This window comes from Phalacrocorax aristotelis, chromosome 3 (genome assembly GCF_949628215.1).
Source record: "Phalacrocorax aristotelis chromosome 3, bGulAri2.1, whole genome shotgun sequence".
Taxonomy (NCBI): Eukaryota; Metazoa; Chordata; class Aves; order Suliformes; family Phalacrocoracidae; genus Phalacrocorax; species Phalacrocorax aristotelis.
This window is the reverse complement of record NC_134278.1, coordinates 7,244,971-7,256,433: the sequence shown is the minus strand read 5'-3', so window position 1 is coordinate 7,256,433 and position 11,463 is coordinate 7,244,971. Positions and strand designations below refer to the sequence as shown.

Below are 11,463 nucleotides of genomic sequence, written 5' to 3'. Positions count from 1 at the left end.
GGTGCACGATACCACCACAATGAAATAAATCTCTCAAGCACGAGCAGCAGGTAGCTGTGACACTACATTGAAAAAGGCCATGCAGGGACTTGGATGACATGATACTGATGCTGAAAAAGGTTTAACAGGGACAACTCCAAGGTATATGTAACTTACTAAGGGGGGGGGGGGTGGGGAAGGGAAGGAAAGAAAAGAACCTTCTAAGTGCTTCAAGGAGAGAAAGAAGCTAACGCACAGAAGATGCTGCTTGACACTAAGAAGCAGACTTTGGGCTAATGGTCTTTTTACATTTATGTTACAGCAGCACATAAGCCCAATTTTATCTCCATTTGATCAAAAGCTCTCCAACATGCAAGCCCACAGTATGAAAGAAACGGGGATACTCTCTTTTAACAAGACTACAGTCTATGCAGAGAGAAAATAGGAGAGGAAAACATGAGGAAATAAGAGTCCTAGGGACAAGACCTGTCTCATGGCTCAGGCCAGAGCTCTGCCCTCTAGATCACCCACTCCAGAGCCCCGGCTTCTCCCCTCCCAGACATCTGGCTGGGTGTTTTTCCCATGGTATGTTACCACATGTCCCACATCCCACAGTTCATCTGCCAGGATATTTTTCTCCCTTTTCAGTAAAGGGGTGCTGATGACACAAAACAATATTATTTTGATTATATCTTCTGTATTTCAAACATACGTGAAGTCACAGGAGGATGAGTGATTTGTGACTTGAGTGATAAGTGTCCTTTAACATTAGCTGGTATCTACTTTCTTTGGTAGAGGACAATAAGGATCACTTATTAGAAACAATGACCAAAATTTCACCTTTATTTCCATTTGAAAGCATCGATTTGTCCTGACAAGAGACAGTAATGTTTCTGTCAAAGCTTTCATTCAGAAAGGGTTTCTCAGACCAAGGACTGATTTTCTAATGAAACCAGGTACACGGTCTCACATGGACGAACCATTCCCTTTGTTAGCACATTGCACGGGACACAGGAGATCTCCATCCACTTGATTAACTCTGAAGCATATTCAAAGCTTAGTTCCCCTCTTTAGATGTGGGAAAGCAATTATTTGCAGAGTGCTCTTTCTTGTTTATCTCCGTCATTGTTTTGCAGGACTGAAGAATGAAAATTCTGTCCTGACAGACCAAAAAAGGGCTTTGTACAATTCCTCTGACACACAAATACTGAGATGGAGAGAACAGCCTTGATGCAGAGAGAGAGTTACGTTGTCTGTCAGTCCGAGAGGACAAATGGCAACGATGAATACGGCGTCACCCAATAGAACCGCTCATGATCAAGGACAGACAAAACCAGCTAGATAATGCTTTGTATTTGTACATCACATTGCAAATCAAACCTTTTTACAACAGTCCCCATGCTTTACAGTTCCTTATTGCACTGACGTAAAAAAAGAAAAGCAAGCACTGAAATGGCAAACGAGGACAAACTCTCCTCACAGCAGTTTTCATAAAGGTAAGAAGCAACCTTTATGTATCACAGTGTGTTTCCTTCAAGGGTTGCAGCAACACTGATGGTTTCCTGCTCCTGACAGCAGGTTCAGGGCCTTTTCTCTTCTGGTTTTCACGATGCTTCCTGCGGTTGTGCTCCAAGACAGTGATGTCCATGCTCCGAGCTGCTCAGCCACTTCGGCTTATCTCCAACCAGGATTTCTGTGTAAGAAGTGCTCCTTTTCCTCTCACTGGTCAGGTCCACTGAAGACAACTGTCCTCTGCTACGACTAGAAAAAGAAATCGGCAGGTCAGATTAAATATATATTCCATGAAGGTGGAGGTTCCATTTCAAACAAGGGGTGCCTCAGAGTCCTGCAAGAAATGCCACAAGATGATCATCTTAAAATCTGACCCAGAAGAAAGGCTCTTGCGTCAGGAGAAACCAGAAGACCTGAAGCAAGAGACTGCATAACCCTTCTAGATGTTTTACATACTCACCATTAAAACCCCAGACACACAGTCCCATTCTGAAGCTCTCTGAAACACGATTTTTTTTTTTTAACAACCATTTCAGGTTTGACAAACTTTTCTAGCTCCCATGAGCTGAGTTCCATATTTACCCCCAAGTTTACAAAAGCAGATGACTAACATTTTCCCCCTCCCTGTTATGCAATGGTAAACACCCACACGTGGTCTCTTCCTCCCGGGTGAGTGGCAACGTCGACCCAAGCTCTTGGGCACATGAGCCATGGTTTCCACACCAAGTTTTTCCCAGTGAGATCACTTAATACTTTTAGTAAATGTTACCGAGTCACGGGATTAGTGATATTTTGTCTCTTGTTTCCAGAGTATTGTGTTGGTGGTGACTTGAGAGAATTTTAACTTTCAAACTTTCAATCCTGACCTAAAGCCTGATAAAAGGTTTCACATCTTCACTGTTATTTCGATCCTCGATCTGTAAAAGCAGGAATTGTAATCTCAGGTCGTTGAATTCAGAGCAGTCTCAAGCACTTCCCTTCCTCCTCTTCTTCTGTTAGGCAGGAAATAGTTAATCCTAGCAGAGGTTTTAGGGTTGGTCTTTTTGTTTGGGGTTTTTTTGGTTTGGGTTATGTTTTGTTGGGGGGGTGGAGTTTGGGTTTTTTGGGTAGGGTCTTTTGTGGTTGTTTTAAGAAGGACCTTTTACACTGTATTTAACCTTAGCACATGAACAGCAAAGCTGGATGCGACTGAAGAGCAGCTTGGAGAGGAAGGATGCAGACGAATCAGAAGTTGCACATACGTGCATCCTGTTTTGCACCAAATGGCCCAAAGCACACCAGGCAATGCTAACAGCAGAAAGGAGGTACAGTTTCTTTAACCCCTCTATTTTTTCCTGATAAACCAAGTACATTTGGACACATTGTCACTAGAAGACACTCTGCAGCTTTCGATACTAGAGTCAGGACAGATTAACAAACAGACTAGAGAAAAGCAAGGAGATAACTTTATTTTTCTGAAGTCCAAACTGAACTGACAGTTTCTTCTGGCAGACAGCAGGAGCACTGCCGATGATTCTGGTGAGACAGCTAAAGGGCATCCCCTTTTATAAGCACAGCATGAAAGCATTAAAGCCTTGGTACACCAAAAGAAATCTAACAACAGATGGAAGTTTTCCAGCAGAGGTAGGAAACACTACCTCAATGATGTTCAACACATCAATTCTGTCAACATTTTCCTAGGAACCTGCTGAAACACTGTTGTTTCTTCCAGGATTAAACATTTCCTTTTAACGTATTTCCCTGATATTAAAAAAAAAAACAAACCCTCAAGCTCTTACAAGTACACAACATTGATTAGCACCACAGGCACTGGCTGGGCTCTGTGGTTTCCATCCTGAGCTGACATTCAGCTGGAAGCAGAACAATCCTCTGACATCCTAGAGCAGCCCTGCTGCCATACGGATCCGCATTTTTGTGAAGGAGGCAAACAGGTCATTACAATGGGATTTTGGGCTCCTAGTTCTGTTTCTTACTTAGTCAATAACCTTGAAGTAGATTCATTTTACAGGTGGGAAAAATCATAGTCATTCTTTATCTAAAGGGCTTTGATTTCTACAGGTGAAGAGATTAGATTAAAATACCATTTTTAATTTTGTAACAACAGCAGCAGGTTATGTACAGTTCAAAAATCTACAGATTGCCACTTCCAATATTTAGAAGCTTAATAACCTCATCATACTTTTCAGATACCTGTATTTCCTTCATCAAGCACTTGTCTTAGGAACATGTTAATCTAGGTAAGGTTTAGTGGATAGTTCCATTCTCTCCATGTACAAATAAAAGGTGTCTAAGTTGGTATAGATTTTCAGTTAAGCCATTAAGGGGCAGGGGAGAAAATCTTTTACCTTTGCCAGACTACATGTCCGCTTTGATGAAAGGCAGTTCATCCTTAGGGCTTCTCTTGTCTGCAGATTAAAAAAAAATAAAATTAAGAGAACAATTTCTCAAAGTATAGAAAATGTTCATATAATCCAGAATAAGCGCAGAAGTGACTTAAGTACCTTTCGGTCCAGAAGTGTCCCAAACAACAGGATGAAGAATCCCTGAAAAAATGGCAAAACCAGTTAACAAAACCAGCATAACCACATGATGTTTCTTAAGCGCTTCTAGATGCTATTTCCTTAAGGATAGATAAAACAATGTTTTTGTCAGTGTAATAGATCTCACCTATGACTCAGATAACAGCAATGTACAAAATGAGTTTATCCACCCAGGTCACACGGGCTCTCTGGGAATGTCAGGAATGGATATATAACCCATGCTAATTCTCATTACGAACCAGACTGATGGGTTACATACCAGGACTTTCGCAACCCACTGAGGGGCAGTATTAGCCAAGAGCAGCTAAGGCAGACTGGGTATACAACAGCGTGTCAGGTAACATTGGATGTTTATACTGATGTGTTAAACAAAACCACCTTCAGTGGCAAGTGAGAATTTTCTGTTTATTTGTTAAATGGTAAGGATGAGAAATTGAGACATCTTTGCAATTACTAGACATTAACCAGGGTATTTTATGAACATAAATTCATCATCTTAATTCTCATCACACTTCACCCCAACTAGTTTGTTCCGTTACCCATCTGCATCTACAATGTCAATGCAGGATGCCTAGCGCACGCCTTGTGTAAAATAGTTAAGCTAAAAGGAAAGCTTAGATCCTGTTTTTCATGCACAGCTCAACCTGCCAGCCCCTCTTAGGTCTGCTGCCTCTTCCCAACTTCAGCAAAGCCTGAGCTCACACTATTCCCAGTCTCGCAGAGTTTACCTGGAAAGCGTTCAGTACTGCAAACGTAACGTGGAACGCCAGAGAGCCGCTGTCGACAATCGTTGCTAATCCAAACCCCCAGGTGAGACCCAGAAGAGGTGTCAGAAGGGCCACGTTTTTGCTAATTCGGATCATGTTGTTCAAATCTTGTGACTTGCAGCCTTCTCCAATGGAGGATCTTCCCGTCTTCACCACAACCACCACCACCACCACCACATTCACAACAATGATGCTCAGAGCGGGTACGACAAAGGCCAAAAGGGCTTTTGTCTCATACCAATTAAGCCAACAGGCTCCACTCCTTAAATACCCATTTTTTGGTTCAGTAATAGCAACAGTGAGAATAGATATGACCAAGGGACATCCGTATCCAATAGAGAATGCTGTAGCTATGAACACAGATCTTGTTATCTTAAAAAAAACTAATAATAATCCATAGAGAATCAAGAGGCCCAGGGTAAACATCCAAAAAAACAAGGCAAGATAGAAAAAGTGAAGGAAAAAAGTGGCTGCTACACACAGCTGGTAGTTTAGGGCTGTATTGTGCACAATAGCCGCCAAGATGAACAAAACGTCAGCGATGAGAAGCGACGTGGCAATGTTGACCAAACAGAAGTGGCGCATGTAGGTTATTTCAGTCTTTGTAACATGATGCCAGACAACAGCCTCGATGATAAGGCAGAGGACCAGGCTGAAAATGGAAAGGCCTAACCCTGCACGTGTAATGCAATCCAGCACTGCATTTCGCAGCGTGGCGGGGGACATCAAAATGGAGAAGGATTTGAATGTCCGATGTCGATGCTTGCAGATGCAAACAACACTGCTGATGTTGTCAGACTTCACTGTGCATGCCCTGCTATCCCATCTCCTGTCGGCAGAGTGCCACCCAACACACTGCGCCTTGATATTCTCCAGTTTATTCACCTTTTCAAAGGTGAGCAAAACATGCTGCAGCTCTTCTGGCAGAGATACCGATAACACCATTCCATTGACAAGAAGAGGGTCCAAACGGTTGGTTTCTATAATGGCTCCAAGCGTTGGAAAAGCAATGCTGATGGCTTTGGAAGTCTTGGGTAACTTCAGAAGCTCTTCTTTTGGAATGACCACATGCCCAGTGATATTGCCTGTGTCACTGAACTCCATAGAAAAAGCAAAACTCTTTCCTGAAGTATTCTTATGTATGCTGCAGCCTTCTGTAGAGATGAAGCGCTCCTGTATACTTTCTGACCCATTCTTTAGAAGAAGTTTCCCAGCAAATAAATTCACCGAGTCCAGTAATATCGAACCAGCATTTCTGTCCTTTACAAAAGCCCAGTTGGAAATGATGGAGCTGTTCAGAATATGGTTTGCTATCCTGCTGTAACTCTGAAATGAAGAAGAAAAAAAGTAGTGTTTTTTTTAAGTTAAAAGAATCCAACTCTTATTCCACTGGCAGAGTCTCCAGAAAGGCTCGTTTAATTCAGGAGTGATTTCTATAAAGAGAATATTATTCTTTGGCAATGAACAGGTTCCTGTGGTCCATCCAATTCAAACCCAAACATCTCACTTGCACGGACACTACCAGAATTGTCCTATCCTCTTGATATCATAGCTCAAAAGGTGATTGTAGAAGGAAGTATAAATCAAGAATCAGGACACCTAATATCTATTCTGGGCATTGACCCGCTATGCAGGTCTGCTTTACATCACCCCCCCTGTATTTCTTCCCCCATGTCTCTGATTTCTGAGTTCATCAGGGAAAGATTTCAGTTTCCATTGTGCAACACATGACAACACAGCTATGGCTCAGCATCTCCAAGGCTGCCTTCCCTACAGTGTCATACTTGAAAAATGACTTCTTCCTCGTACTGCTCTCCCATGTCTATAACAGCAGTTCCTGCAAACTTTTGCTTTTAAAGAAAGTAAATTCCACTCCTGGGTGAAACAGAGGACGTCCACCACACACGGACAGATTAAACAGTTTCTCTGACAACAAAATATGGCCCTCCCTAGAAACTCTTTCCAGGTGATCTTCATGGGATTTGCAGCCACTACTTCACTGGAGAGCGGCTATACAGACGAACCACTATATTGATGCTCTGGCAAGCTCAGAAACAACTCTTGAAGCCCATAAAAGCAAATACCTGCATTTTCCCTCTATTGACGTTCTCTGATAACAGCAGGGTAATCTTCTGTAAGAGTTCCACTATATCAGCAATGTTTCCTGGAATGGCTGGTGAAGAGAGGATATCTGGGATGATGCATGAAAAGTCAGCTTGGCAGTTACTGTTCCCATGGTCATCCCCACCAAAATGTTTTGCTACATCTCCAGGCTTCCCATGTACTGGCTTTCCTTCCCCTACGAAAGGAAGGTGTCCTCCAAAGCTTGGAATGAGTACACGTTCCGAAACCCTCTGGAGGGAGGAAAATAAATTTGAGAAAATTAATGAACAGAATGAAAATGAAGCTACAGCTACAACCAGGCAAGACTTACAGTGCTGGGGTGTGCAACAAATGTGCCGGCTGGCCTGAAGCCCAGGACCAAAGCTCACCTGAGAAGAACGTCTTGCTTGTACAACAGACGTGAAGGAAGGGGCCAGAACTACATGCAGTGCCTTATTCTTGAAGTGACTTGAATAAGGTTGTTTATTTTGTTGTCGGGGGAGAATTTATGATGAATAATCTGATTACTACAGATATTTGTGTTGCTCTTTTCTAAGGTTCATCCTAGTGTATCATTCTTCACATAGACCTAAACCAAGACAACGTTAGCTAAGTGAACGAGACTATTTCCTTGTTTCTACACAGAAATTTCCAAAATTTCCTTTCACTTAATTTAAGATGAAGTCAAAACTTGTTACCAAAGCAATCTGTGTTTTAGGATCCCATCTTCTTCCCTTGGCTCAAGTTTTAAAAGGTACGGAGGAAGGGTGTGTCTTTGCAAGAAATTACGAGCACAGGCCAAAGTAGATGCATAACAGTTACCTCACCTGAAAAAGAGACTGAATATCCAGGCTTGCACAGGCATCGGTGAACATTTGCCACTTTCTGTCTTTGCAGACAAAGCTTGTCTCCCCATGGAAGGAGGGAGAACAAGGCTGGATACACATAGCTCCATTATCTTTGCAGGGAGTGAGATTTACACACTCATCTGGAAAACAAGTCAAGCAGATATTGTTATAAGGTGTAAAACAGCACACCATGGTCCATGAGGTGAGTATCAGGCAGGTAAAGAATTGATAACCAATGATATTTCACAAAGAATTAAAAAGACACATAGGTATTCACCGTACCTTGCTGATTACCAGTCTTTGACTCCTTACTGAGAACCTGAAAAATAAGGAAAGGTGGAATGTAGATTGAAGATTAAAATAAATAAAATAAAAGATGACTCCTTGGCACAAAACAGAAAGGTGATTTCAACAGCAAAATAGGTCTTTTGAGGTCCAGAAGCCTCTTCAAGGTCCAGAATGCAGAGCGCTCAGCCTCTTGCTCATACAGACCAGTTCAGAGCTCTCCACTAACAGTTTGTCAGGGTTTAGCCCCAGTCAGAAACTGAGCACCGCGCGGCAGCTTGCTCACTCGCCCCGCCGGGATGGGGAGAGAGTCGGAAGGACAAAAGTCGGAAAACTCGTGGGTTGAGATATGAGTTTAATAATTAAAATAAAACAATAATATCAATAATAACAACAATAATAATATAATGAAGAGGAAAATGAGAGACGCAAAACCTGGGAGGTGGGGGAAGGGAACAAACAATAAGTGATGCAACTGCTCACCACCTGCCGACCCGCGCTGCTGGTCCCTGAGCCACGATCGCTGCCTCCCCCAGCCAGCTCCCCCCAGTTAACATACTGGGCACGACGTCATATGATAGGGAATATCCCTTTGGCCAGTTTGGATCAGCTGTCTTGGGTGTGCCCCCTCCCCTCCCGGCTCCTTGTGCACCCGGCAGAGCATGAGAGGCTGGAAGTCCCTGACCAGTGTAAGCACTACCCAGCAACAACTAAAACATCAGTGTGTTATCAACATTATTCTCACTCTAACTCCAAAACACAGCACTGTACCAGCTACAGTGAAGAAAGGTAACTTTATCCCAGCTAAAACCATGACACAGTTTGTCATGTGTTTGTATTAAGCCTTCAGTTGCACCCTTCTACTGAGGTGACACAGAGCTAGTGGACAGGATCACACGTGCCTCCAGCCGTTATTCCTCAGTCAAAACGCCTGTATTAGGCTTCCGTTCTCCAGTAAGCTTATGTTCTCTATGTCGTACAGCCAGGCACAATCCAGAACAGCCTCCAACACTGCTTGGTCAAATGGTCTCTCACCCACAAACCCTGTCTGTCTGGAAGCAAAGTCTGACTACGCGATGCCTTGGAGGAAACTGAGGTTACTGCTGGGTGGAGCAGGCTGAATAGCAGCTTTCTAACACTCCAAGAGTTGTGCTGGAGGTTGCTTGGCATACTGAACATACTGAATACTTCACAGTATTTTCTCCTGTAGTGACAGGACAATCGGCAACAGTTTTAAACTGAAAAAGGATAGATTTAGGTTGGATATGAGGAAGAAATTCATTATGATGAGGGTGGTGAGACACTAGAAGAGTTTGCCCAGAACAGTTGCGGACGCCCGTCTCCTGGAAGCGTTCAGGGTCAGGTGGGGCAGGGATTTGAGCAACCCAATTTAGCGAAACTTACCCTGAGAGCAGCGCGCGGCGCGGCTGGGAGGAAGAGCACGGCCCAGAGGAGCAGGCAGTGGGCTGCCCTCACATCCATCACCTCGCATCTACTGCTTTCCTCCTGGAAAAGAGATATGTTAGAGACGTTTAGATATCTCTGTTTTCATCTTGAGCACACAGTTCAGTTGCTAGTAAGAGAGCAGCTAAACCCATCCCCAAGACTGTCCTTACTGGGCTTGCAAGGCGATTTTCAGACATCTATAATTTATTAACTTTTTACTGGGAACAATTTGTGAACCTGTTCTTAAAAAAATCTGTCCAACACTGGAAGTTACTGCATTAATAATTTACTGTCAACCACAAGGTGGAGAGCGTATTAAAGCAGTTCAGTCTGAGGGTCCCTTCTGAAGTGTTCTAAGACAGCCTCGCCTCCGCTGGCTTCAATGCTGCTACTGTCCCTCCTCGGGCAGCTCCTGATGAGACCTGCCACGCGAGGTAGGGAACTCAGGACCTCAGGGCTCGGGTATCAAGATCTGAGAAACAAGGACCAGACTGAAGTAAAGTGTTATTTGCTTTGCAGCAGCATTCAGGCCTCTGCCCCTCTGTGAAGCTTCCCATGGTCCTTGGTAAAAGTCTAATATCCTGGGATGCAACTTGTTACAGGCATATTTGCTGGAGAAAAATAAGCCAGTAAAGGGAACGAAGGAAAAATAATGTGTTATATCAAATCTGATTGTTAGATGCCACACATGTCCAAGGCAAAAGCGACAGCTGCAGTGGATTCAGCAGAACGGGGACACTGACCTTCTACCACCGAATAGACTGTCGTGGTTCAGCCCCAGTCGGAAATTAAACACCACGCAGCCGCTCGCTTACTGCCCCCACCCCTGTGGGATGGGGGAGAGAATCGGAAGAGCAGAAGCAAAAGAAAAAGAACTTGTGGGTTGAGATAACAGATTAATAATTAATAAAATAATAATGATAATGATTATGATTCTAATAATGATTATAATATAATAAAAAGGAAAAGCAAAAAAGGGAAAAAAAACAAACCACAAACGATACAACTGCTCACCACCCACCGACTGATATTGCCGGTCCCCGAGCAGCGATTGCTGCCCCCCTCCCCCGGCCAGCCCCTCCCAGTTAGCATACTGGGCATGACGTTACATGATATGGAATATCCCGTTGGCCAGTTTGAATCTGCTCTCGTGGCTGTGCCCCCTCCCCTCCCGGCTTCTTGTGCACCTTGGCAGAGCCTGGGAAGCTGGAAGTTGATTAAGCCATGTACTTAAAAAAAAAAAAATCCATAAAATGAGTGAGCCAAAACACTAAAGCAGGAAGGAAATGCAAGGTGACAAAGCAGGACCACGGCAGGATTTCAGAAGATGAACACATGAGAAGGCTCATCAAATCACCGTGCTTTGATAGAAGACACTCAAGTTTCCCTGATACCTACTGATCAGTGCAGACGATGCTGAAACAGAAGGGGATCTTCACCAAGGGAGCAGAGGTCTATTTTTCTATCCAAGAAACTTCAAGCTCTCATCATCTGATGGCATCAAAGGGCCCGGCACACAGCTGGCTGCCCCTTTCATCTGTGACATTTGTTCACCTGACTGTATTTTGAGATCCGCAAGCTTATTACTTAATTATGAAAAGATCATAAAAGGAAGAGCTAGTTTGATGCAGTGAATTTCTAAGCTAGCTCTGAAGGAGAGCCTCATGCCAGCCTCTTGAATTCAACTGGTATTAGTAAAAGTATTCTCTCAGTTTAAAACTAGCAACCATTAACCCTTCTAAGGAAATAAAACAGTTACAAGAAGTGAACCAAAAGACTTGGATCAATATTGCTGAGGAACAGGAGGTGGCTGGGAAACTCCTGCAGGTTTGAGGCAAAGGGTTGTGTTGAATTCTTTTCCAATGTCTACAGTCATTAAATGTTTATTGTATGCTCGTAGTCCTAATTCCATTTCGCAGCTGGGAATCCTTGACCTCATCATGTTTCATCATTAATTCATATTTATTTTGTTTTTAATCACTG

At 43.4% G+C, this 11,463-nt stretch overlaps 1 protein-coding gene across 1 annotated transcript; it reads right to left on the bottom strand.

Moving 5' to 3' along the window:
* Positions 1 to 756: 756 nt before the first annotated feature.
* Positions 757 to 9,612, bottom strand: ADGRF4 (adhesion G protein-coupled receptor F4). The gene is made up of 8 exons (XM_075086670.1): positions 9,439 to 9,612; positions 8,032 to 8,068; positions 7,729 to 7,889; positions 6,883 to 7,152; positions 4,760 to 6,124; positions 3,993 to 4,034; positions 3,837 to 3,896; positions 757 to 1,740 (listed from the first exon to the last, which is right to left on the bottom strand). Exons 1-8 carry the CDS (start codon positions 9,514 to 9,516, stop codon positions 1,735 to 1,737), a joined length of 2,019 nt encoding a protein of 672 aa, XP_074942771.1. The 5' UTR covers positions 9,517 to 9,612; the 3' UTR covers positions 757 to 1,734.
* Positions 9,613 to 11,463: the final 1,851 nt, after the last annotated feature.

Coding starts and splice junctions, on each gene's coding strand:
- ADGRF4 (XM_075086670.1), bottom strand. CDS start 9,516: ATGGATGTGAGGGCAGCCCACTGCCTGCTCCTCTGGGCCGTGCTCTTC. Junction 7,890..8,031: donor AAAGACTGGTAATCAGCAAG/GTACGGTGAATA, acceptor CTTGTTTTCCAG/ATGAGTGTGTAAATCTCACT. Junction 4,035..4,759: donor CAGTACTGAACGCTTTCCAG/GTAAACTCTGCG, acceptor CCATTTTTTCAG/GGATTCTTCATCCTGTTGTT.